The sequence below is a fragment of the Salarias fasciatus genome, chromosome 19, assembly GCF_902148845.1.
Source record: "Salarias fasciatus chromosome 19, fSalaFa1.1, whole genome shotgun sequence".
Classification (NCBI taxonomy): domain Eukaryota; kingdom Metazoa; phylum Chordata; class Actinopteri; order Blenniiformes; family Blenniidae; genus Salarias; species Salarias fasciatus.
In genome coordinates this window covers 14,340,403-14,365,708 of record NC_043763.1, presented here as the reverse complement: position 1 = coordinate 14,365,708, position 25,306 = coordinate 14,340,403, and the positions used below count along the sequence as shown (strand labels likewise).

The window sequence follows — 25,306 nt, the reverse complement described above, 5'->3', positions numbered from 1 at the left end:
TACTATTAGTTATGGAACGACGAAAAAGGACCAATGAATAATCGTCAAGTTTCTTGGCCAGTTTATAACTTCAAACTTTTCTATGATACTTTCAGTAAAAAAAAAGAAAAAAGAAAAAAGTGGATGTAATCTTGCTGTGTGAAACGTTTTCGTATGGAGGTGAATGTAACACAAGATTTTGAGAAGATTCTGTTGTTTTCTTGTAAACTGTTTGTTGGCGTAACAGTGTAGTGTGTTCATATTTTTGTGGAGCTTTATGCAGTGAATAAAGCAGTGATGTGTTACTGTGTGCTGAACCTGTGTACGATGTTTAAAAAAAAAGGAAAAACATTTCAGAAAGGAGCCGTTATTAGAATAATATCACTTTGTCTTGTTTTTTTGTTCTCAGTGTCACGGACACGCTGCTAATCTTTCTGTGTGTACATATTTCAGGAATCGCTGATAAAGTCTATTTTGAGTGTTGAGACGCTGAAATTCATTGTCTTCACATGCAAAGGTCAGAGCTCAGCCAACGCCCAGCGTGCAAGGGTTTGTCAAACCAGGTGAATCAACACAAAGAGCGGCACTAGGTGAAGAGGTGTTATACGTACACGACATGACCTGATTAGAAGATCAACTCATCGGCAGTAAAATGCAACAAACCTATATGTGTGTCAGCATCAAGAGAACTGCAAATCGAGGTCTGGAATTGCTAATGAAGAAAAGAAAAGAAAAGAAAATGACTTGATGCAAGAAAGTAAACATCTACAGCTGAATTTGTATTTCATGAGAGTTCAAATCCTAACCTTTTAGGGTCAAAGATATATAAAATAATAATGGTGTCTTCTCAAAGATAATTCAAATTGAAATGTAGATTGGGAATGAAGATTCAAATCCTGGATCGTCTCCAGTCTGGATTATATCACTGCAACCATCAGTCAAAATGCACAATTCTGAGTTTCAATCCTAATGCTCAGCACTGGCATAAATTTAAGACTTATTATGTTGATAAAGCACAATTTCCAAATCAAACATCACACATTTTTTATCCACAAACAAGCCTGTTTTGTCGTTATGCTGCCCAATAACTCTAAAATTGGTCATTTATAGCTGAATGCTGAACATACTTGGCAACAAGCATCTTTCTAAGTCTGATTTATTGGTAATGGCTGAAGGCCAACTGCTCATTTGCATGTTCTACCTCTGCCTATGTGGAGTTCTTAAGTCATCTGGAAAAAAAAAAAATTTGGTTTGTTGTCTCTCAACATTTCCTCTGTGATATAACGTGCCAGACTGATATTTTCTATTGTGTCGGTTTCTTATTTCAAGCTCTAAAGCTTCAAGCTTCCCCCTCCTCGTGTCTGATTGCTGCTCCCTGTTCTGTCCTGCGACTCTGGTTTTCTCTGTGTTCTCTGAGTTACTCATGTTTAGGACAGATCACTAAAGCTTTCTAATTTCTGACCAAAATCATTGTGTCAAAAACATAATCCGAACTCTACTGCTGTGCGCAAAGCGGCATAGAAAACTTCAAAATGACCTGGTTTGGAAAAAAGAAACAGCTGCTGAGAACACATCTTATCTAATCAGAGAAACAGCCTTCAGCTTTAAAGAGGTCTCACAAAATACAGAATAGAAAAAAGTCTTGACACGTTCTCAACCAGACGATCCGTGCTTCGTCCATCCCTGTCAGAGCAGCTGGAACATCAGGACGCTCGGTGATCACCACGCTCCTTTATTGAGCCAGTGAAGATTACAGTGAAATGGAACACGGCCACAGCAAATGTCTTGGCTCCCGAAGAGCCCCCACTCGTCCCGCCGCATTCACGGGAGACATGAGCGATACGAGCAATAACCTAGAACTGTCACACAGCTCAGTCGTACGGTTCACACACACACGCACACACACACACACACATACGCAGGTAGAGTGTGTGAGAAGACGCTGCAGAAAGAACAGATCCTCTGCTGACAGGATCCACAAATGAACGTTCTGTGCAAAATATCTCCAGTGTACATCTTTTAGGGTCTCGTCAATAAAACAAATACATACGGTATTCACAGTGTATTTACAAATATCACATTACGAGACCTGACTTTCATCACTAAGTCTCATCAAATTCCAAGAGAAATCTCGTCTCACGACGTCAGAATTCAACAGGTGTGTGCTGCTCTCAGCTTGACACTTGGCAAAATGTTCACATCGCCGTTGTAAACTTGTCTAAAATAGTTTTCCTACTGAAAAAAAGAAACCTCCGCGCCGATGCATTTCACTGATTATTGATTTAGTTGCAATTTGAACTAATCGCTCAGGTGAAATTCATCAGGAGAGAAAGGCAGGGCGCGCCTCACGACAAACACAATTCATTTGTCTGATTTCGGTGAACCTTGAGCGGCGGCTGCCGTTCCGGTGCGGGCCTCAGATGTAAAAATAGTTCTCTGAACCGTCGCCGCTCTCAGCCATTTCACTCAGCTGCTGATTGATCGACTCCTGCAGCGACCCGAGGGACAGTTCCAGCTCCGGGCCGGTCTCCGCGCTCGGAGACGCCTGCTGGGAAACGCTCGACAGCTCGGCGTCGACTAACTGCTCCCCATCGCTCAGGCTCAGTCTGTATGCGCTTCCCGTCTCTGCAGCGGCTGTTTCCTTAGCGACGGTCTCCAAGGCAACCTCCTCGGTGGGCGTGTCCTGCGGCGATCCGCCGTCCGCCGCTTTGGAGGCCTTGAGTGCAGTCAGCCTCTCGATTTCCTGGACCAGCTCCTCGTTGCTCTCCTTCCACAGGCGGTACCTGGAGGCCGTCAGCTGCGATTCGTCCAGGAGTTTGTTGATCTGCTGCAGCTCGGCTTCTTTAGCCTGCAGCACAAAGAAAACCATCAGCACGTTGATGAATTTGACTGAATTTGTCTTTCTGTGCAGCCATGTCCACATTTTTGTGGATTATTAATTCAAACAAACAAATAGTAATTTTCCCAAACATGAATCTGTGACATTAAAGGTTAAAGAAGTGTTTGCTCCACACCTTCAGGGTGCTCTGCAGAGCGCGGAGTGTGTGCGCCTTCTCGTTGATGACGGGGTTCTTGTTGCGGCGGATGAAGGATTTTCTGAAGTGGTCGTGCGTAAACGGCTGCTCGTTGCCGATCAGAGAGACGCCCCCCTCCTTCAGGTTGTTCAGCATCATGCCCATCTCGTCCACCGGGCCGCCGCCTGCACGCAGGGAAAAGCAGGAAAGTCAAGTAAATGTTGAGGCACTGGCATGAAGGACGTAAATACAACACAGGAAAGTGGTGTTTGTTTGACGGTGGGACAGTCACTCTGCTCTTATGGGCCATTTATTTGCTGACGGCTCGATAAAATGGGAAGATAAGTGCTTGTCATGGGGCACATTACGACTGCTACAACACCAATTCACACATGATTGAAACGTCCATCACACGGACTCAGCGTGCTATTGATTAAAAAAATGCACTGATAACAGCAATTATTCATTGAGATGACAATGAGAAAGCCAGGAAAAAAAAACATCAGGCCATAAAAGAGGCAGATGAGTAAAATCCACACCTGTTCCTTTGCTGCCCTCTGTTGATGAACTCAGTAACGGCACCTTGTTGGTTTTCCCCTTGGGGCGAGGCAGAGTGTTGGACTGTACCTTCTGAGAAACACACAACGAACGGCACTATGTAATGAATAGTGATCCAAACAGAGTCACTGAGCTCTTATTTATGTGCTTTCTGCGCAGCTGACCTTGTTTCTCCGGCGGGGAGACGGAGACGACTCGCTCTCTGATTCGGTCTCACTGTAACATTCTGTTGAAATATTAACACACAAGACAAATGAATGACTTTACCTGCAGTTTATGGTATTCTCCATCTTCCAGCCATGTTTATCTAGGGCGCTGGTATCCATAACAACAGAACATCTGCATACAAGGATACTAGATAATCTGTTTTACTGACATGATCATAACTGCAATTATGAGACTACAAGACTCAAATGAATAACTGTCAGAGGAGAATCTGAATTGTGCACTTCATCTGCACGCTGAAGGTGCACAGGTGCAAAATAATCCAGATACTGGATTTATTTGTTGTTTTGAAGAGAAAAATACGTTTCCCAACCTTCTTCATGATCTGGGTCTTTGTGGAATTTCCTGTGCTTCTGTATGGCGGCAATCAGACAGTTGAGCCACCTGGAGGGGAGAGGACGACAAGCTATAGTCAACAAAAACAAGGACAAAAAGACATCTATACGCAACAAGACCATTGATAACAATATATATATTCCCAGTGCACTCTTTTGGATCATGAAAACATAATTTAGAATTTCCTGAAGCCTGAATCTGAAGTCCAAACTGTAAACTGTAGGGGGCAGTGCAGACCAGAATGAGTTCACACTGCAGCTGCACTCAAAACATGAATGAACACCTTCATGTTGGAGCTGATGCACCAAACAGAACCTTTCGACAGATATAGTCCCTCAAGTTTGGATCACGACTTAGTCATTTTGGATTTACAAACTGATTCGACTTACCGCCCCATGTCGCTGACGTTATCAGCGGCAAAGATGAAGTTCTGAAACTTCTGGTGGCACATTTGGAAGACGCTGGCGGAGTGGAAAGAGGCAATGAATCACAGGGCAAGCAAAGCAGATAAATCATACAAAAAAAAAAGGATTTAAAATGTATGGGGTTAGGAGTTTATGTATTATACAGTTTCCATCATCATGCTTGCCTCATGTTACATCAAACCACCACAGTCCGTCCACTGTGCGCTGAGACAATACAGGCCTTGTTACAGAGCAGCTTTTCATCATCAACAAATCTATCATCACTTCTACAAACAGCGAGGTCCGACATGTTCCTGGACCAATGTCTGAAAGGTTCATCATCAGTTTCACTCTTACTATTTTCTTTTGTGCTCTCCGGCGCTCTCTATGTTGTAGCTGGCTATATTGACCAGACCCTCTGCCTTTTCATCCTGTATGAACCAGAAACCAAAAAAAACAAGAAAGGCATGAAAGATAAATATAATATTTGTTATTATTTTTTTGACTGTGACTAAAAACATTTTTTTAACTTCAACCATAAAACGTTCTGCTTGAAAATAGTCATATATGCTAAACTCTTGAACTACAGCGCATATTCTAGTAAAACTCAAAATTAAAATTAAATCTAAAAGAAATTGAAACATTAAAAAAATCCTTTCAAATTTTAAAAATGACAGTCAATAATGTAAAAATACACAGGCAGGGCTGCATTTCTTGGAAAGAAAAACTTTTTGTGTATTTTTTGGAAGGTTGGTTATTCAAAAGAGGTATATTGAATGGCATAGTCAACATAATTATGTATCAAGATATGTACGATCCACTCACTCTTGATCATGGTTGCAAGCAATATTTTGCTGCTTTATTACAACATCGGTCAAGTTATGACATTTTTGGTGATATTTTTTTCGTAATGCCCCAAAATGATTACGTCATTGGTTGTTACGGAAAGGATCATTCAACCAGAAATAAAACAAACATTGCAGTAAAACATTTTTCAAACACATAAAAATTGCCAATTGAATGAAAAAAAGAGTATGATTCCACTACAGCATTTGTAAGTATTTATAGTAGGTTATATCGCCATCGCAACAATGTTTATGCATATTATGTTTTCCTAAAATCGTGCAGTAAAGAAGTCTGATATAGAAGAGAGTTTTTTCCACGAGGACACTGCGCCCACCTGTTGGCTGGTGAACCAGTAGAGGGTTGGCCCTTTCAGCACGAACCAGAAGCGCTGCCACTTCTGGGCGATGAAGACGCTGCTCTCCTTCCTCTTCTTCCACAGCCAGCCGTCGCAGTTCGGGTGGTCCAGCTCGCGGCAGGACACGCGGCGCCGACTCAGAGCCGTCGTCATTCCTGAGAGCGGAGGGGAAAGAGGAGCGTGAGAGGTAAACTTACATATCTGAGCTGTGGACGGGTTTCTCGCAGGCAGATGAGTTCATTCTCGTGTAGTAGAACCAGAGTACAGAATCTTTCTGTCGCTTTGAGCAGGTGAAAGTAGGCCAGATGTATCTGATTAGCCGCGGGACAAAGGACTGAACGTGGAGGCCTGATCCCGTTTCTTGCCAAGCTCTCACCTTTAGTGGAAATCTTTTTCGTCTCCTTATTTGCCTGAAAAAGATAAAAAGACATGTGTGTCAAAGTGAATTGCAATCAACAGTGAAGCGTTTGACAGGGGGAACTCGTCTCGTCCTCTCACCGTGTGTCCCACCATCTCAGGGCAGGAACTCACGCTCGATCTCTCTTGGCCGAACAGTCGAGGTGAGGGACTCCTGGGCGACGGCGACCGGTCTCTTCTGAATCCTGGAGAGAGCCGGGCTCCGTCCAAACTCCCAAAGTCCCCTGAGACAAACACATGTGGAGTGAAGACCTGAAATAAATCTGCATGACTCTCCGACTGCAAGCCTGAATCAACTGTCATGACCACAGTTGATTGATGATTGTTTCAACAATTTAAATACAACCATTTTATGAAAAATTCATTGATTTTGATTCTATTGGAGACAGTGTTACAACTCTTTCTTTTAAGCGACATTCACATGACTTTCCTTTCACATGCTGGATTGTGAGTTGAGAGGTGATTTTCCACTGAAGTATCTCCAACAGCTCCAGCAGATTGGATTTGTTGAACACAGTAAAGGTTTCCTACCTGAGGCTGACAGAGGGGACAGCCTCTCCTGTTGGTTTTGGTAGGAAGTCAGAGTGAGACCGCCTTCCTGCTCCTTTTCAGGGGATAGCTCCGATTCTTCTTGTCCCATAGGCTGCTGCTGCACCTCTGGCCCTTGTACAGCGCGCCTTTAAGAAAAATTAAAGAGTGAACGTGTGAGGCGCTTTGAAACAGCCGGATCGGTTAAAATCTACCACATGTCATTAAAACAGATGAAACATGACTTTATAAGTACTCCAATATTTATACAAGCGCGCGGAGCTGCTGTGTGTCAGGATGAGACAGAATCATTTACAACCACAATGCACAGCACCACCTCCTGTCTGCATCTGTCAGCCTGCACGCCATCAGCTCTTCATCACTCTCCCCCCCTGCAGTCGAGTCTTTCTTCATCCCTCCTGAAGCTTGTCTGGATCCATTCGTCTTCAACCCCCCTCCCATCGCCTCCCCCCCTCTCTCCTGCAGTCAGCCGTAGGCTGAGGGGCGTCTGTGGTGGAATTTATGGTATTTGCTGTGCGACCTCATGGTAAACCCGCCGCGTTCTGCCAGATTAACCAGGTCAGAGGGGCTCGTGGGAGATTCAGCTCGGCTGAGTAAATCTTTGGAGAATCAGTCTAACCTGCTGTCTGCAGGGTGGATACTCGACATGTTTATGTCTATATATGTATTTATATATCAATTTTTGCAAATCACTTACACTTGCATTTATAGTCACAAAACAATCAATGTCATATCGTTTCAGAGACAATGCAACAGGCGCCTTTGAAGGCGTGTGTGTTTTATTAGCTCGCTATTTATCTTTCCTCTGATTAAACTGTTGCGGTGCAGAAATTCTTAAAGGATTACTGCCGTCCGTTGATACAGAGATTGTTATGAAACCTTTGGCATTGAGTATCAGCAGTCTGCCTGAGCAAAAAAAATATAAATGAAACAGACGCCTATTATTTATGATCTTACACAATAATTAGAAAATTAATAACTGAAGTGGGAACTGTGCAAAAGGTTCAGAATCAGTAATTCCTCAAGTTAATTTTACATGATCTAGCTGGAGATCTAAAATCTGGATTTGAGCTTAGCGAGTTTGATCAGAAGCTAACTTTTAATTGAGGCAGGCTTATGATGCCGTGGAGACAAGACCTGCAGACTGACAAACTTTAATATTTCTGCTGAGATACTGAGGACTCAAGTCCAGTAACAGAAATTTAGAGAAATAGTAACAGAGCTGATCGTCAGAGAAAGAAGACTGTTTCAGGTATGGCTGAATTTAACAAGTGACTGCATGAGCTGATCTGAAGATGGACTTGTCAGTAAACTGCATATGTTTCTAGTTGCAGCTCACATGTGTTTTGCACAAGTGAATTGAGTTTAAATGATTCATGTTCTCACCTGAAAGACAAGGATCTGACAGACGCTGCGACCCTCTCAAATATGGAGTGTCTGGGATTCTCCTCCTCCTTCTCCTCCTCCTCCTCCTCAGACCGTTCTTCGTTCTCCTCTTCCTCCTTCTGAAAAGCGACAGGAGACGCGTCAGTGGTCATTAGTGTGAACGGCGGCAGAGTGTGTGTTGTGTTGGTAGAGAGGGAGCTGTCATGTGGACGGCTATTGCGATGGCAGCCTTTTCCTCAGGTCTTCGTGTGCGGACTCCACACACACACACACACACACACACACACACACACACACACACACACACACACACACACACACACACACACACACGGTCATGTTTTGAGGGCAACATGGAGTCACGACACACAGCTGATTCACATGTTCTTACGCGTTGTCTCACCTTTAGCTGCCAGCTGGATCTGAGATTATCATGGCCGTGGTCACAGGGGGGTGTGGGCTGCAGTGTGTGTGTGTGTGTGTGTGTGTGTGTGTGTGTGAGCGTGGGTGTGTGTCTCAGAGGCCCTACACGGCTCAGTGTGCGGTTGAAAGACAAACAGCAGTCGGCATAGTGACTACTCTGAGCCAGTAAATGTTTATGGAAACGGGTCTCAAGTGGTATTAAACGGAAGTGGAAAAGCTTCTCATGAAAGAAGAGCTCAGGCTCCTCCGACATGGAGCATGTAGCTCTAATGTGTCGTGGCTCTTTATTTTTCTATTCTGTCGTATCTCCAGTCTTTACGAGTTGTTTTCCTCTTCTGTCAATCTTAAATTTGATCTCCTCTTTGTTCCTTGTTTTTCAGGTCTTCTGTTGCAATGTCTGCTTCGTGCTTGTGTGTTTACAGTGTTTTTAAAGTGAACTTCCTCTTCTGAGTGCTGTTGCTCTGTCCTCCACGTGTCTCACTGAGCTGTGCCTTATTGTATCCCCACTTCCTGTCTGAATCCTACAGAGACGCAACCGTAGGGATTCCGAGCTGTTTCCAGTCTGCAGAATATCCTACTACCACAAGATCTCGATTTCCTGCAGAGACTGGTGAACACAATAACAAATAAAAGAAAAATACTTGATGAAATTACTACCGCAATGATAATTCTTCTATTTAGGAGGTTTAAAACTCGTGTGGATTAACGTAGTCCGCTTTGTTCTGTGGGTTGCACCAGAGGAAAGATCATGTGGGTATAAAGTCTAAACAGCTTGTGTATCAAATTAAAACCTGAGCAAAACAAAAGATTTTAAAGTGGAAAAGGCTTCTAGCGAGCCAGTCTCCATGGTGTGTGTGTGTGTGTGTGTGTGTGTGTGTGTGTGTGTGTGAGCTCATTGTGTTGGTTGCCAAAATATCGACATTAGTATTCAAGAAAATGTTTTTTTTCTTCTGACAATTAAGAATTTATAGGGACTATTAGCACTCTTCCCAGCGACCAAGCACAGAATAACATGATATAAAAGATGATTTTCTTTTCATTTTGTTTTATTTTTATCCACGTGACTGTTCAGCTTGACAGAAACTGAACAGTTTGTTCTCTCTCCCTCCTCTCATCACTCCTCGGAGAGTCGGACTGACGAGCTCTCACCTTCGTGGAGGTGATCTGAAGTGAGTGTTTGCGTCGCAGTGATCCCGGGATCTTCTTCAATACCAGAGTGACGCCATTCGGGTTTTCCCGCAGCTTCTTTATGAGATTTGCTCGGCTCCAGCCCACCTGATGCAGGAACAAAGTTTGAGGGGCATTGTTATTCGCAGTTGGCAGGGAGAGTGCAGATACCAAATAAAATAAAATTCTTGTTCAGAGCTGTCTTATTCGCTCACCACAATCTGGTCATTGACTTGAATCACTTCATCTCCAGCCAAGATCTTCAAATAGGAATCAGTAGAAGGCTGAAATGAGGAATAAAAAGAACAAATGAGAACTGATATTGTGAAAAATCTTATTGTGACAGTGGATCGCTGTGTTTTATGATCCGATTAGCCAGGGCCAATCCACAAATGGTGAATTGTGACTGACTGGAACCACGAGTCTCTAAAACTGCCCAGAAATAGAGCCAGAAATTGGAAGCCACCAGGATAATATTGTGTTTATATCCACAGGTCCCCTGTGCATGTGTGCATTTACAATGGTAATGTCTTATTTACAGTCAGCCACGGTAATATTAGTGCAGCAGCAAGGGATTCTGGGTGATTTTCTTATTGACATCTTGGAGAACATAATATTTTCATGTTTTTCTCCCACAGGAGATCCGGCCTTGCACTCGTTTTAGAAGCGTTCCTTGTTTTTGCTGGTAAACACTCAGTGTTTCCATTGCTCCCTTGTATATTTCACAACCCTGCAATTTAACTGATCTTTGGCTTTCTCAGAAAATCCCCTTATTTCTCAGTATCACACCTCATTAGATGACTGAAAATGAAGCTTTCATCCATTTTTTGCTCATATCTATTTAACCTTTTACCTATTTGAAATAAGCAAATGCTGTGACGTGTTTGTAAAAAAAAAAAAAAATACTTGTTAACACTCAGTCTGCAGCCCTCAGAGTTCATGTAAACATGTTTCTCCGGCAGCACTGGTTTCACTTTCAAAGCAGGGGAGCAAAGAAAGATAAGCCGACAGCTAAAAATAATGTGTCACACAAGACTACTTCCAAGGGGATTTCTAGCGCAGAGCTCATTCTTCCATAATAAATGACTCGAAATTAAAATTTCATACTTCAACTGTGCAGCCAACAAAGAGGTTGTTGTGCACTGATTCTCCTGCAAGAGCCGCCAAATGAAATGTTACTGCCCCAGAGACTGCAGAAAAATGATTTCAAATTTGAAAAGTCGACAGAAAAATAAAGGCCAATGATGTTTCCTGTCCATTTTCGCTTCTCACAAACTGAAATATCTCTTCACTTCTTTATAGATAAGAAACTCAGACACAGCAGTGCTTTGTCTGCGTGAAGCAGAACAAACTCTTCCGTTACGGCCGGTGTTATCTCCTGCAGAAACGTGTCACTTTTATGAACAACATTTCAGGTCGTCAACAAAAAGACTGAATCAGTGTATTGCAGTACAACTTTAAAAGAGATATTCCCGTCTGAATATATATCAGAGGACATTCTAACCGAGGCTCAGGCCTGAAACGCTGCATGGGGGCTCCTGCGAAGAGATCAGCTGTAATTGATTCACGCTGTTCTACACAGGATTGATTAGGAGTGATGGTTCACTTGTGGGGTTCGCCGGCTGAAGAGAAAAGTCTGACCTCAGCAGCAGTTCCGGTCACGAAGTGGTTACTGGAGCTGGTGGACGTTATCTCGATCCCCTGAAAGAAAACCCAACAAGGTTTTTTTTTAATGAGCTAAAACTGCAGTTGAACATCACAACACAAAATAACACTGCACCGAGAGAAAATACTTCAACATAATGTTGTTCTATCTCATTGCTGTCATCACTGGATCTTTCTGAGACCCTGATGTCTGTCTGCAGACATTATCGCCCATCAGCCGGCCCTGATTGATCGGTTTAAGTCATGAATGGGCACAGAGAGGGCGAACTCATCACAACCGAGAGAAGTCTGAATCACATAATCAATACGTATCACGAATGGATTCGAAGCTTTTTGCCTTCTACATGGATCGTATGGTGGAGTCTGTGGTTTTATCGTATAAAGATAAACAGCATTGAGTCCTGTTATCATGTGTGGTGTGAAGACAGCGGCGCTGTATATGGATCAATACGCTGTGATTCCCATCAGGTTCGATCAGGACGGATAGGATCCAAAATGAAGGTCGAGCAGCGCAGAGATCATGTCGTGAATTGATCAGAATGTACGTTCATCATGTTCTGTCTGTTCAGCGTGTACAATTCATAATTCCTCCTAACTCCCCTGACTTCCTTTTCGCTCTTTAGTTCCCATTATTCTTAATCTATCTGAGCGCACAGCTCATTACGGGAGGCGTGTTGTGATCACTTCGTCTCTGTCAGCAGAGGACAATCACTTTGTCCGTAATTGAAGACATGGGTCCAAATAATCCTGTTCTTGTTTGAATTTGGCACAAAAAGGAACCATCAACAGCTAAACCTACAACACACACACCTACGCGCTGGAAAATGTGTATATTTTTGTAAAACCGTCACGCAGGAAATGATCAGAAAGGCCAATTTAGTGAGTAAGAATCAGGAAATAGGATGCATTCAGCACGGTGGTTTATGTCTGGATAGTCTAGTAAACAAAAAGAGGAGGCAGCTGGGAAAAATGGAGTCCTTGCATATGAAAACTAAAGGATAATGTGTTATGGAGACACCGAGCAAAGAAAGGGGGCTGTTATTGCAGGACTCAATGTACAAATTGAAGGCAACAAGAGAGAAAGAGGCACAGAAACAGGACTGTGTGGTTAGGAGGGATGTGGGTTCAGGGAGAACCTTGAGTTACATGATAAAAAGTGATGACTGGAACCGAACGGTGATAGAAACCTGCAGGCTACGGCGGAAAATAAGCACTGAAAATGACAGAAAGAGAGAGAGAGAGAGAAACAAAACATGATTGTCAAGAATCTATTTAGATGATAGAATGAGGGTGAGATTCACACAGAGGAGATGAAGAGATTTCACAAGCGGACGAAATATCCAGAGGTGACCGAGGAGGAAAGAGACGCTGAAGAGCTGAAGTATCTAAAAGACTCAGTGATTGATTCACTCATTACTGTCAGCTGGCGATAAATCAATCATTTGAGAGACACATCATGTTCACCTGTTTGAGTAATCTATGCAGCGATTTATGGGTTGGGTCGATGCTTCAGACGTCTAGTCTGTTATTTACTCTGACTTTACTGCAGTACTGTATTGTATTTACATAAGCGGCAGTTATTGCGTGTAGTAAACAGTAATGTATTGTTTTTGCAGCAGCTTCATCCTCGGGGCCATCTGAGTGCTGAACTCCATGCCACTTGAGACTGAACTGCTTCCATTTAACAAAACTATACTGCAGTCTTTGTAATGCAGGCACCAATTTTAAACCACTTCTTTACGGTACTTATTTATTACCTTTCTGCTGCTGGAGAGCTTTGGAGAAAATTTATTGATAAAAGCATTGTAGTAATGTATCAATGTGACAATTACGCATTGACTCTGAACCACTAGAACCTGTGTTTGTTCTCACAGGGGTGCAATTTGCAGCTGGTAATATGTTATAGAAACTATTTAAAAACAGCTTGGGAGCAAAATCCAGCCATGTGATTAACAGAAAACCAGCAGGACTCTGTTCTTATAATATTACACTGCTCTCTTTCATTTGCTTTACATGGTCTGGTGCAATTTAAGGCTGTGCAACATGTGCAAGGTGTAACTCTACCTTAAACTGGCTGCACAATTTTTTGGCATCGCTCAAGACTTTGACCTTGTGGAAGAAATTTAAAGCCTTAGTTGACAAACTAGATACTAAAAATGGAGCCTCTTCTTGTTATTGCCTGAAGAAGAAGCCATATTTGTGTTATGGACATTTTCTCTGTGTGGAAGCTAAATAACCCATTAACCTGAGTAAATTGTAAAAGGAAACTGACTTTGAACCTGTTGCTGACAGAGTTTGCACTTACATCTCACAATCAACAAAACACCTTGAACTGATTCGACATGAGGAGCGATGAAGAGCAATAAAGCTTTACCAGCTGATCACCAGGCGAAACAGGCACCAGGTCAACGCTCTCCAGCTGAGCGGTGTGCGAGAGGACTGCGTCCGGGCTGGACTTCAGGATTTCATCGCAAACCTCCACCAGCTGACGGCACTGACAGAAAACACACGGAGAAACCGCTGTGAACAACGCGTTGTCAGAGTAGTCTCGCTGGTTTTACAGTGAAAAAAAAAAGGGTAAACATGATGGACACACTCACCACAGAGATGATGTCCAGTTCCTTCTCATAGACGGTAGAATCCTGTGAATGAGCCAAACATCAAAACGTGAGCAAAACAGTACTGAAACGACGCAGCCGTGACCTCAATAATCCTATTGATTTGTGGAAATGGGACAATCTGAGTCAAAACCCATGTCCCATTTCCTCTTCACAGCGTGAGGCAGGAAGCGAAAAGGCCGCAGGTTTCCAGAGGCAAGTGGAGCATCATCCCACATCTTCTGGCCTGTTTTTTTTTTTTTTTTTTTTTAGTATTTCTCGCTCAGAAATGAATAAATATGTCTGTTCTCCAACCGAAGTCACGAGTACAGATAAACACAATCAGGTAGATCAGATCAGCATCATGTGCGGGACGATGTTTTGGCCCATTTAGTTTGAAGTGTGTTTGCGGTTTGACCAACTTCGCTGTTAGAACTCATTCAGCTTCATCCTGACTTCCTCCTTCTAGAAACTTTGAATTAAAGGACTTGGATTACTTCATTTCAAGGATTACAAACTGTGAAATGTAAAGACATCAAAGCAGCTCCAGGTCAGGATGGTTTCCCAGAACTCAGATGTATGTCAGTGATTTTACAGTATGTTTCAAAAATAGAAATCCGAAATGTCATTCCACCCGCTGCAGTTTTAACCCGATAAAACAAAGCTTGGTGTATTTTTTAGCACATTTCGGAAAGTGTAAACATGACACTAGGAGCACTCCCACAAGCAAAGTGTGGTGCAATTTGATCCAAGCATGAAGGCAGCGCAAACAAAAAGTGCATGAATGGAAAAAGCATATAGTAACAGGGTGTGCACAGCAAAGCAATTCCTCCTGTTTTCAGTCCTTTATACACCGTATATTCAGAAATTCTGTGTTGCCGTGGTCATACTAGTTATCAGCTGCAAACACGTTACGACTTAATCTAGTTACGTTACATCAACAGTTGGTTTAAAAGGTTTTATTCCCTCGCGTGTTCGTCTGACATGAAATGCCGCCGCGTTAATCCCTCGAGTGCAAACACACACATCACTGTTGTGGAATTTAAAGCCCTGTGGCAAAACATACACACAAAGGAATCTACATGCTAAGTGGTCCCGTGTGGAAAAGGAAAACAAAGAGAGTCAGAGCCCAGTGGGATGTTTCTCATTAAGATACATTTTGGTGAAGCTGAACATCTGTGACAGGATATCCAGTCACTTCTCAATAAATAGACAGATCAACCTCAGAGAAGTTGTGGAATTGTAAAATTTCTATGCTCTCAAGGAAAATCAGAGCTGTAATATAAAATGATCACCAAAGCGAAAGTGATTTACACTAATATCCATCCTGACACGTCCAGACAGTCGATCCTCGGCTGCAGATTCACAGACAGACGCAGAGAACACAGCGCTCAGGGAGTCGGTGGGAAATGACCCAGTTTCTGGAATTAGGACAGGGGGAGCCGAGTTACTTAATCTGGAGTTTCTGGGAAGAAGGAGTTGATAATTCACCTCTACATGGAGGCTGAGTGCACCTGAGAGCTGATGAAAAAAAGGGAGGAGGCTTCAAATGAAGGAGAGTGACGCACATGTCAGGGAGACGGCGGGGGGAGATGCTCACATGAAACACACTAATTCACTGATTCACTGGAAACAACGCACCATCGTGGCCCGGAGCTCATTTGTGATGCTTGATGGTGTGGTGAGTTACATAAAGGATTGCGAGAGGAGAGACTAATCCCTGTGAAATCTAACAAGGGATCAACAGTTACCCAGCTGGATTTCTGGGCTAATTAAAGGCTGTGACACGAGGCAGCAGGGAGGGGTACGACACGAGGACACACACACACACACACACACACACACACACACCGCTCCGCATGTGTGATTTCGAGTTCAGATACATGATGTACACCAAAACAAGCCACAAGAGGTTGACCATCATCATGTGAAGAGAAGCTCACATCTTTATCTCGATCCGCGCCACAGCAGCGCTATCTTCTCATGACACACGGGTTCGAAGGAAGAGTGAGTAACGCCGCTGACTGGATAGGCGGTTTTCTTTGACTCACAGCATAAAAAAAGAACGATCAGGCAACTTATTTCAAAAGGCATAACCACCGCAGTGTCAGATGATCGGAAAACATGTAGAGACACAAATAAAACATTGATTGGAAATCTGCCCTTGACCACAACAACTAGTTTGTATATGTTTTAGACAACTCCATCAACCATTTCAGCCTCATAATGAGCTTCTTTCTTTGAGAAATCAGACAAAAGCCACAGGTAGAACATGCTCAACATTTCAAATTTAGCTATGATACAGCCAATTACTAATTTTCTAATTGGTTTATATGCAGAATATTTATAATAATTATTATGAATAATACACAGGAAATACTGTATTATAACTACCAATAAATAAAACATGTATAACTCAGATTATTGTTTGACTGAGACTGTGGGAAAATGTGATCAATAAATACATATATACACATACACATATACACATTTCTATTACGTCCATCCAGTTAATAATGCAATGATGAGAGATTCTGGAGCCCTTTAAGGTAAATTAAATTAGGTTTTATGGGACAAGTGTAAATAATATACAGAAAAATTACATTAAATAAAAAAAAAAGTATATATACATATATACACACACACACACACACACACACACACATATATATATATATATATATATATATATATATATATATATATATATATATATATATATATATATATATATATATACATATAAATATACACACATATATATATATATATACATATATATACAAAAAGACACTATGAAGTGCAATGATGCTGAGTTTGGCACAAATTTGTTTTAAGCGCCTGAAACGCCACAACAAACGGAAAAACCCTGGACAGAAACTACTTTCTAACTCACCCACATTCAATGCAAATGTCCTCTGGAGTGAAAGATCTGCAGCTGCTGCCACCTAATACCACATACTATCACTTCTGCAAGTGTTTCTTTCACAACGCCTCCGTCTTTCCAGAATCTTAGCCCTGCTTTGAGAAACAAGCCCAGGCTCATGGTGGCAAACTTTTTTCATGTTGGGTAGAAATAATCAATCCCATACTGCGTCTCATTTCGTTTACAAATGGATAAATCAGACTTACATAGTCAATTTGTCAGATTTCATCTTAATATGTTGAACTTATTATGAAAGAAATGGTCACAATCCTAGTTTTACGTTATTTTCGAAATTAATTCATCAAACTATTTAGCTGTTTTACTGAAAATACACACACACCCTCACACACGCTTTAAATCATTGATCCTTTGCCGATAGTTCACTAGTTTTTATCTTGATGAGCTGCTATTCTTGAGTGACTGAGTTGGCTGTGATCTGACTGGCAATAACACAATGCAATTCAGAAGATAAGTAAATAAATACAATAAATCCTCACTCCCAGTTGAAGTCCAAAGTTGTCAGTCGGTCCTGGTAAGAATACAGTAAAATCCACGCCTCGGCACAGGAGGCTTGTTCTGCATTTCGTTTTAACTCTGGCCAGAAGAGGAAGTGACGTGACGTGTGTGTCTGAGGTGGGCAGCAGGTAGCGGCTCTGAACCGAGGCTGATGTAACGCCACAAGGGCGTGGAGAGGAAAAACACACAGCTCAGAGCGCGGAGTAACACCGAGAATGAGAAACGATCCAAAAAAACTGCAGGACACAGCGACCCTGAGACATTAACAAGAACAAATCTGTGTGATAATTATATAAGATTCTGCAGATTTTCATCGACTTGAATCACATAAAAGTTAGAAATTGCTTGAATATACTTGTGCATTGTGCTTTTGCCAGCCAGTTTTATGTCTGAGGCAGAGATATGAGGAGAAGACGAGACAGATTTGGTCCTCAGCCGCCTCCAGCCAACTGATCAATACAACACTTTACTACAGAACAATTGCAAGTATTTTACAAGGACCCTAAATTTGGATCACAAGATTAAATAACTAAAGCACAAAAAAAAAAAAAAAATCATGAACAGAACACACACAGATCACACTGATGCATCTCAGGCCTCGAGCCGATCCAAACAAGAACATAAATATGGCAACAAGATGCTCCATTGACACACATGAAGAAAAGCAGCATTATAGGAACTGCCCCGAAACAGCTCCACAGACCTTCAGGACTAACTTTGATACTTAGAAATTAGTTCCAGTCGCAGTGCAAACATCAATAATCAGAAGAACTGCGGAAAAATAAGCTCAGTTTTTCTAATCAAGGGAGCCAAAAGTCTTCGTCCATGAATGACAAGATTGACTTGTTGCATTGTCAAAGAGGTGGAAGTCTTTTATCCGCTGCTGGGTTGTGTTTTGTTGTCTGCTGCGGGGCTAAACGCGTCCTGCGCCTGAAATCTGCTCTCTCGGTAGTCGTCTTGGAAACAAAGTCACGCTATTACGTGGGCGTAACGCTTGTGAAAGAAAGAGAAGACAACAAGCGCGTGCACGGACTGAAAGTAACACACAATAACGCGTGCATGTTCAAACATCAGTGATCTTTCACTGCTGATTTAACACACACACACACACGCAAGCGCGCACACACACACACATATATACAAAATCCTGCAAGATCACAGTCTACCTACCTTTGCCTCTATGTTTACATACTTGGGACTTCCCTGACAGATATTTTTTCTGTTTGCTATCACGTCACACACCTGCTATAAAAAGACTGGAAACATAACTCGCTGTGTTTTACACCTGCTGCCTCTAAAGCAAAACCAGATCCTATTCTGTTGGTCTAAGTTCTGGTTTATGTCCTTACCTCTCAGCCCAAACTTGAAGTTCAGTTTTAAGTAGTTGCTAAAATCTAGTTTATACTGAAAAAGACATGATTTAAAAAAAAAAAAAACTTCTATATTTATCAGATGTCTGCTGCTAAACAAAACCTTTATGCAACCAAGTTGAGACATTTTAATGATAAAAGAAAAAGAAAACAAAAGCCCCCTTTTCTTCTTCCCTCATAGTATCGAACTCACATACCTGGAGCCTGAATTTACTGCAATCCGATCCGGGAGCAGAGATCAGCGACTCCCCTGTCCTTCTCTCTCTTCAACGTTGCGTTCTGCTTGGCTGCTCCAAAGCGAACTGAGACTGTGCTACCGCGAAACTGAAGTTTGACAAGTTCAGTACAGGATCTCAACAACAGCAGCTGACTGCTGACCTCGATCCCCCCTCAGGGTGTCAGGGAAAAAAAACATCACACACACACACACAAACACACACACACACAGGAAATAAGAGTCCTTTCTTTGGTATTAGAGGAATTGGCGTGGCCTCCAAGGGAGGCATTTTTCTAGAAAAAAGAAAAACGTCACGGTTAAGCCATGGCCTCCCTGAAAGCGCACTGATTGTCACAGGCGGCAATGACGCCTGCTCCAATTAGCCAGCAGCAAATTTCAAGAAGCCATGACCGGGCTAATCTGCACGAAAGCTATGGTAACGCTAAGCTGCTGACGTGATCGCTGCGTTATAAGGACACGCAGACACACAGGCTTATGTGACCGGGCTGAGAGCACAGAGCAGTGCTGCCGGTTAGCACAGCCTGCCTGCAGGTTGATAATGCTGTGATGACAGTCGGAGCGATGAGGCCTCAACACAGGTGCAGGGCAAGTTTTCCTTTTCTCCTGTCAGGTCGTGATGAGTGACTATTTCTCAGGTTCATTAAAGGTCTTAAATGCACCTGTCAGCCAGCTATCGATCACCATTGTTTTGTACTAATGCAGTTGGCCATTTGGTTAATTAAAAGCATAGAAACTCATTCATTGGGTGCAGGTTGAGAATGAGCATGCAGGGAAAAAAAATTCAAGGTGTAGTTCTCATTTTGACCCTCAGATTGTGTACAAAGTGTTTGAAGACCCAACATTCCAGCGCTCAGTTGTCCTCCTGTGTCGGTGCGAATGAATGAAAACAACAGCCAGCTCTGACTCACTGCATAGCCACAACAAACACGCTTTCATGGCCAGCAAGCTAAAGTACTCTGAAATCCATACTTCCTTCCGCTCCACAAGTCTGTCACGATAATACCACGGTCCATTTACTCCGCAGAGATCACAGGTTTGATTCCTCATCTGAAAATCCTGCATGTGCCGAAGACTTTCGCTCTACTTCAGGCTGAGGCCACATGGTTACGAGATCTAAGATCACTGAATGAGCTCTACTGCTGGAATAGATAAATGAATCTCCAGGAAACAAGTCAGAAATGCTCTTTTAGAAAAAAGCTAAGTAACAAAAAGCATCACCTTGCGGAGGATTATCCAATCAAATAAGAGAGAACTGTACCTGTGTTGCTGGGCAGGCGTCCAAAGGAGGATACAGAAAACTATATATACACTGTTCTAAATACTCTCTGCCCTGCTTCACCCACTGGCTCTCTACAGCCTAGTGTATCGTCACCTCTCTTTAATTACCCCCTTCTCTTTCTGCCTCTGAAGCTCTGTTGCCCCTTCTTCTTTAGTTCTGTCAGCCTCTTTATCTCTGGAGTCCCCGAGTTAATAACCTCCCCCTGCCTGTTGCTCTCTGTAACACACACTCCCCGAGGAGTCAAAAGTCATTAAACGGTGTCGGTTCAATCCCACTCTCAAGTCTCCTCCTCCCTCTGTCTCTCCCTTCCCACTCCACCCTCTCCTCTCCTCTCCTCTCTCTCCCTCCCGCCTTCCTCCCCCAGGCACAGCAACGTATCCCAGCCTGTCCTCCCTGCTCACCTGCGAGCGGCGCTTTACAGTCACTTCATACACAACCTGCCGTTTAAATCCTGTCCACGCCCAGGCACCTCGAAACAACTCAACGCACCACGACGGACCAAACAAGAAAGAAAAAACAAAAATCCAGCCCTTCATTTCATCAATCCATCCAACCTAAGCTTCTTCAAGGTACATCCGCCTCCAAATATGCCAGGAATGTAAAGAAAAAAAAAAATGCATTACTCAAGCAAAGCGGAGGAACAGGGAGTGTGTTTGTGCTTCTCTTTTTCCTCCTTTCATTTCAGGGCCTCGCTTTAACAGACACATCTGATCACTGAACAGCTTTTAGTTCCTCCTTGAAAGTTTATTATTCACATCGGTAAAAATATGTGGCTTACACACACACACACACGCAGTTCCTCTTCAGATAAAATGTCTCATCTATTCACGTGTAAGAAAAGAGCGTTTTAAGTCTATGCTTTTGTGAGACAGACGGTTAGTCAGTAAGGATTTCTACTTTTTGAGATAATAAAAGCAAAATTCTATTTAAATGGATTTGACTGGGGGGAAAAAAACCCACCTTGTGCACGATGTCTCCCAGCTCTCTGCAGTGAGTGAAGATGTTGGTGCTGCTGGTGTATCCACTCAGCTGGGACAACTGATATCTGGAACAGAAATTCAGAGACGGTCTGTGTGAGGTGATTTGTAATGCAGTAACAATACAGTCAAGCACATGGTTTTACTTAACACCAGTATTTTAAAAAAAACAAAAACAAATTGGGAAAATTGGAAACTCACTCAAAGTGAAAGACGGCAGGTGAAGCATGTAAACGACAAGGCAAACATTGTACGTAAAGGAGACACTCCAGCTTTAATCTGAAGAGAAAAATGCTACAACTGACCTGCAGCATATTTATAAAACGCTGCAGAGTCTTCCTGACTCCGACACACATGCAGAATAAACAGGACTTCAAGCATTGTGTCTGGTAAGCAGATAAAGAGATATCTTCCTTGTTGCAAACCTGTTGAGCAAAGTGAAGAGGCCTTTAGCCGAGGTGATGAGCTCCACCACGATCTGCAGGATCCCGGCGGGCATCTTGGTCTTGATACGACCATCGTAGTTGTTCAGGCGCCAGCGGCTCTGGATGCCCATCTGCAGTGTGTGTGCCACGGCTCGGAGCTTCTCCGTCAGGCCGCGCAGGCTCTCTCCACCAATACCGTACGTCTGAAAAACACCAAGACGCACGCATCTTAATATCTATACAGATCAGTTACGTGTGACTTTCCCAACTCCTCCCTTTATTTGTATTTCTCAGGAAATATGCAGAAAAACTTACTGCATCTCCTTAATAGATATTGCAATAAAGCACTTCAGCACACTTGGCCTAAAACATGTTATTGCATACAGAGCTCAATGCCACATACAACATACCTCCTACACAATAAAACAACAGACATACTATTCTCTTAACTACCAAATCAGACTCCAGACTTCAAAACAATAACATGCATTTAGAGACCCTTCAGTGAAGTCTATTCATGCCTGTCATAACGGTTTCCTGCCACGCAGCAGGACGCGTGACTCTTCAAAGCAAGTGGAGAAGGAGCGTGTGATCTTTCTGCGACCCCCTCATCAGTGGTCAAGAGGTTCGGACGGCCCAGGCTTTGTTGGTACACATGAACCAGCTGGGAAAAAAAATAACCCTGTCGACAAGCGGACATGAATCTTTCAAGGCCCTTTTAACACGGTAGTAGTTAATTATGTAACCGTGCCCTTGAATGTGTTTGGTCTACTCCGTGTGAGCGTCTGACGCTTGTTTTTTATGAATGAGCGCAGTGTTAGTGTCTCACAGAGCATCAGGCCCGAGAGGGGGGGGGGAGAAAGAGCGGCGGACACGTGCCGCCATGTGCACACGCCGTCCTCAAGGTAACATCTGTTACACGACGGATCGCTTCATTCATTCAGACGCGTAACGGTTAAAGTGCTACAGTCACTGATTCAGACCGTATTACTGTGATTTCTGTAATTCCACAACAAGCAGTTTAAGCTTGTTGAGCCTGATGTTTGCGAGGCTGTTATGCCACCAGAGCTGGACCGCTGCCTGGCTCTGTCCTGCTCAATTAGTCCTTCCAATTATACAAAGGCCATTCTAGAAACACAGAAACGCCCACACACACACACACACACACACACACACACACACACACACACACACACATACACCGAAACGGCAACTATTTAAGTCTCCTAAGCTCAAACTCAGACGAGGACTGTAGTTAACTAGGCATCAAAAGATGGGGGTGTTTTTTTTTTTTTTAATTCACAGCAAACATTTACAAGAAATTTGCATGTCAAGCAGCTTATTAGTGCACAACTCAGAGTTCTCATTCTGCTTCGGTTGCAGGTTAACAGTGATAATTCCTTTGACGTTGACTTAAAAAAATAAACTTAATATTTGCAAAGTATGCCCTTGAATAAAGGGAACTAGGATCTTCAAGTGAGGAGAGGAGCTGGGTGCTGGTGAAGCCTCGGTGGGCGCTAATAAAGCTGGACATGTATGGTAATGAAAACAGTGGCTGTGTATTCTGGCTGGATTTGCCAAAGGTTGTCCAGCAGCTGCTGGTTCCACTCTGCAAACAAGAGCAGGAGCTAAAAACATTTTTAAAAAACCACCACAGAAGACAAAGACATGACTGCTCACGTCATATCAAGGCCGCAACTCTCCTCAAACATCCCCGCCATCGTGCACGCGTCAAAACCCGCTTGGACACACACAGCAGTGTCACATTTTCTGAACAAACACATGCAGGTACTGTCGCTCTCTCACCAGAGAGCAGAGTTTCTCCACAGCCTCCAGGATGAGCTCCTGGTGCCCGATCTTATGGACCCCCAACCCCTCCAGCTCCCTGGACGTCAGCTGCAGCAAATCCAGACCCGATAACTGCCACTCGGAGACGCTGTACTGCTGCAGGGGGGCATCGAGACCTGGAGACGGGGCAGAGAAGTGCACAAAGGGACTCAGGTGTAACTGGTGACCATCCACAGCGAGAAATGAAGAAATATCGCAAATAAAAGGCAGGAATCCATTGAGAGAATAAACATAATGGCAAAACAATTTCTGATCAAAAGTTTTGAATATTAACTTAAATTGTGGGCTGTACTCAATACTCTCAAACTCTTAACTCTTAAGAGTTTGAAATTACATTAAAGCAGATTACATGGAGTAGATTATATTTAAGTTTAAATAAACTACTCTGTAGAGTACAAGAACCTAAACAAACTTCCTAATCCAGTGATGTGTGTTTTGGCCATTTCCACGCCTGCCTGAAAGCCACTTTAAAGTAAGTACACATGTTCTTGACAGTTTGTACTGAATGTGTTATTACAATTACCATTCAAAGTCAGTGGTGCAAAAAATATTCAAATAATACTTGACAGAAGTAGGAATCCTGCAGTAATGATTTTACTCAAGTAACAAAACTTCTAAAAGTGTGGAATTGAAGAATAAGTGCTCAGTTTGGAGCGTTGTTGTTATCTAACTTTGGGTCACAGAGGAGATGCATTCCTGATATATAAATGTAAATTTGAGACACCAATTTACCCAATTTACATGTCTTTGAGTTAAGGGAGGAGACCGGAATATCTGGAACATGCAAACTCACAAGAAACCTGATGCAGTTTGGTGTCATTCTTAAGCTTTCTTTCATTATTTGATAAAACAATGTGATGAATAATGATATGAATCCCATGTCAGTGGGAAATTCTGACATAATCTGTACAATTGCATCAGATTTGAAAAGCTGGTTATATGTTTAATTGATCTGTGATTAGACTTGCGTGTCACTGTTGAATACATGTAACATCCATTAATATTCATGGCATTTTATCCAATTCAGAGTCAAAGCTGATGGTGGGTGAGAGATTTTAATACGAAGAGGGAAAACACGCAAACTGCAGAGAAAAGGCCTCAGTCAGGGAATATTATAGCCGTGAGAAGAGTTAACCACTACACCACTGCGGCCGCAAAATGAAGTTACGCGCAAACTTTTGTTGCATTCAATTAAAACTTAATGAAGGCAGTGATTACAGCTGGAGGCCAGGGGCCACATAGATTTTCAAGCCCAGAGAGAGAAGTCATTATTCCGTGTTATTTCTTGCAGTTCGCTGTTCCCATGACCCTCTGGACAAAATCAATGTGGGCAATAAAGGCGACATGGCCTTGGAAAAAATAAAGCGCACAGACACCAAATCCTCGGTTTCTGGAAGCACTGCTCTTGTTGACACTGATCGGATCTGCTCTGTTGTTGTGGCGTCTCTCCCCACTTCCTCATTCCTCCTCCACCTTTCACTCCCAAGAGGATTTGTGCTGAGGCTTCTATTTCTGACTTTGTCGCGGGAGCCAAAGTACCTGAGAGGCGATCAGCGCGTGAAGGGGAGAAGCTCCCCGCAGTGCGCGGAATGTCGCTCACCTTGGAGCCACTGGCCGACTCTCTCCACGCTCCACGACGCGATCGGCTCCATGCTCGGAGTCCTGGTGCAGTCGCTGGTTCAGCTTCAGGCGGTCCTGGCAGACTTCTACCTCTCGGGGCTGCTGGAGGAAGAAGGAGGGAAAGTTGAATCCGATCCGGACTCGGACGATGACGACTGGCACTCCTTCTCGCGGGTCCAGGTACAG

General features: G+C 43.1%; 2 protein-coding genes across 3 annotated transcripts in view; one reads left to right on the top strand and one right to left on the bottom strand.

Annotated features, from left to right (window-relative positions):
- Nucleotides 1-1,690: 1,690 nt before the first annotated feature.
- Nucleotides 1,691-25,237, bottom strand: cnksr1 (connector enhancer of kinase suppressor of Ras 1). Its single transcript, XM_030117316.1, has 21 exons — nt 25,101-25,237; nt 23,459-23,616; nt 21,653-21,855; nt 21,211-21,295; nt 13,925-13,966; nt 13,699-13,818; nt 11,301-11,360; nt 9,875-9,943; nt 9,642-9,767; nt 8,070-8,188; nt 6,666-6,811; nt 6,216-6,358; nt 6,094-6,127; nt 5,697-5,872; nt 4,874-4,947; nt 4,502-4,573; nt 4,090-4,160; nt 3,716-3,777; nt 3,533-3,623; nt 2,994-3,178; nt 1,691-2,827 (listed from the first exon to the last, which is right to left on the bottom strand). The coding sequence occupies exons 1-21, from the start codon at nt 25,150-25,152 to the stop codon at nt 2,396-2,398; spliced, it is 2,520 nt and encodes an 839-aa protein (XP_029973176.1). The 5' UTR covers nt 25,153-25,237; the 3' UTR covers nt 1,691-2,395.
- rps6ka1 (ribosomal protein S6 kinase a, polypeptide 1) overlaps nt 25,116-25,306 on the top strand; it is a 47,143-nt gene continuing 46,952 nt past the window's right edge. For both annotated transcript variants that reach the window (XM_030117318.1, XM_030117317.1), the window contains exon 1: nt 25,116-25,306. In XM_030117318.1, coding sequence (XP_029973178.1) covers nt 25,151-25,306 — 156 coding nt within the window. In that variant the 5' untranslated portion in view covers nt 25,116-25,150.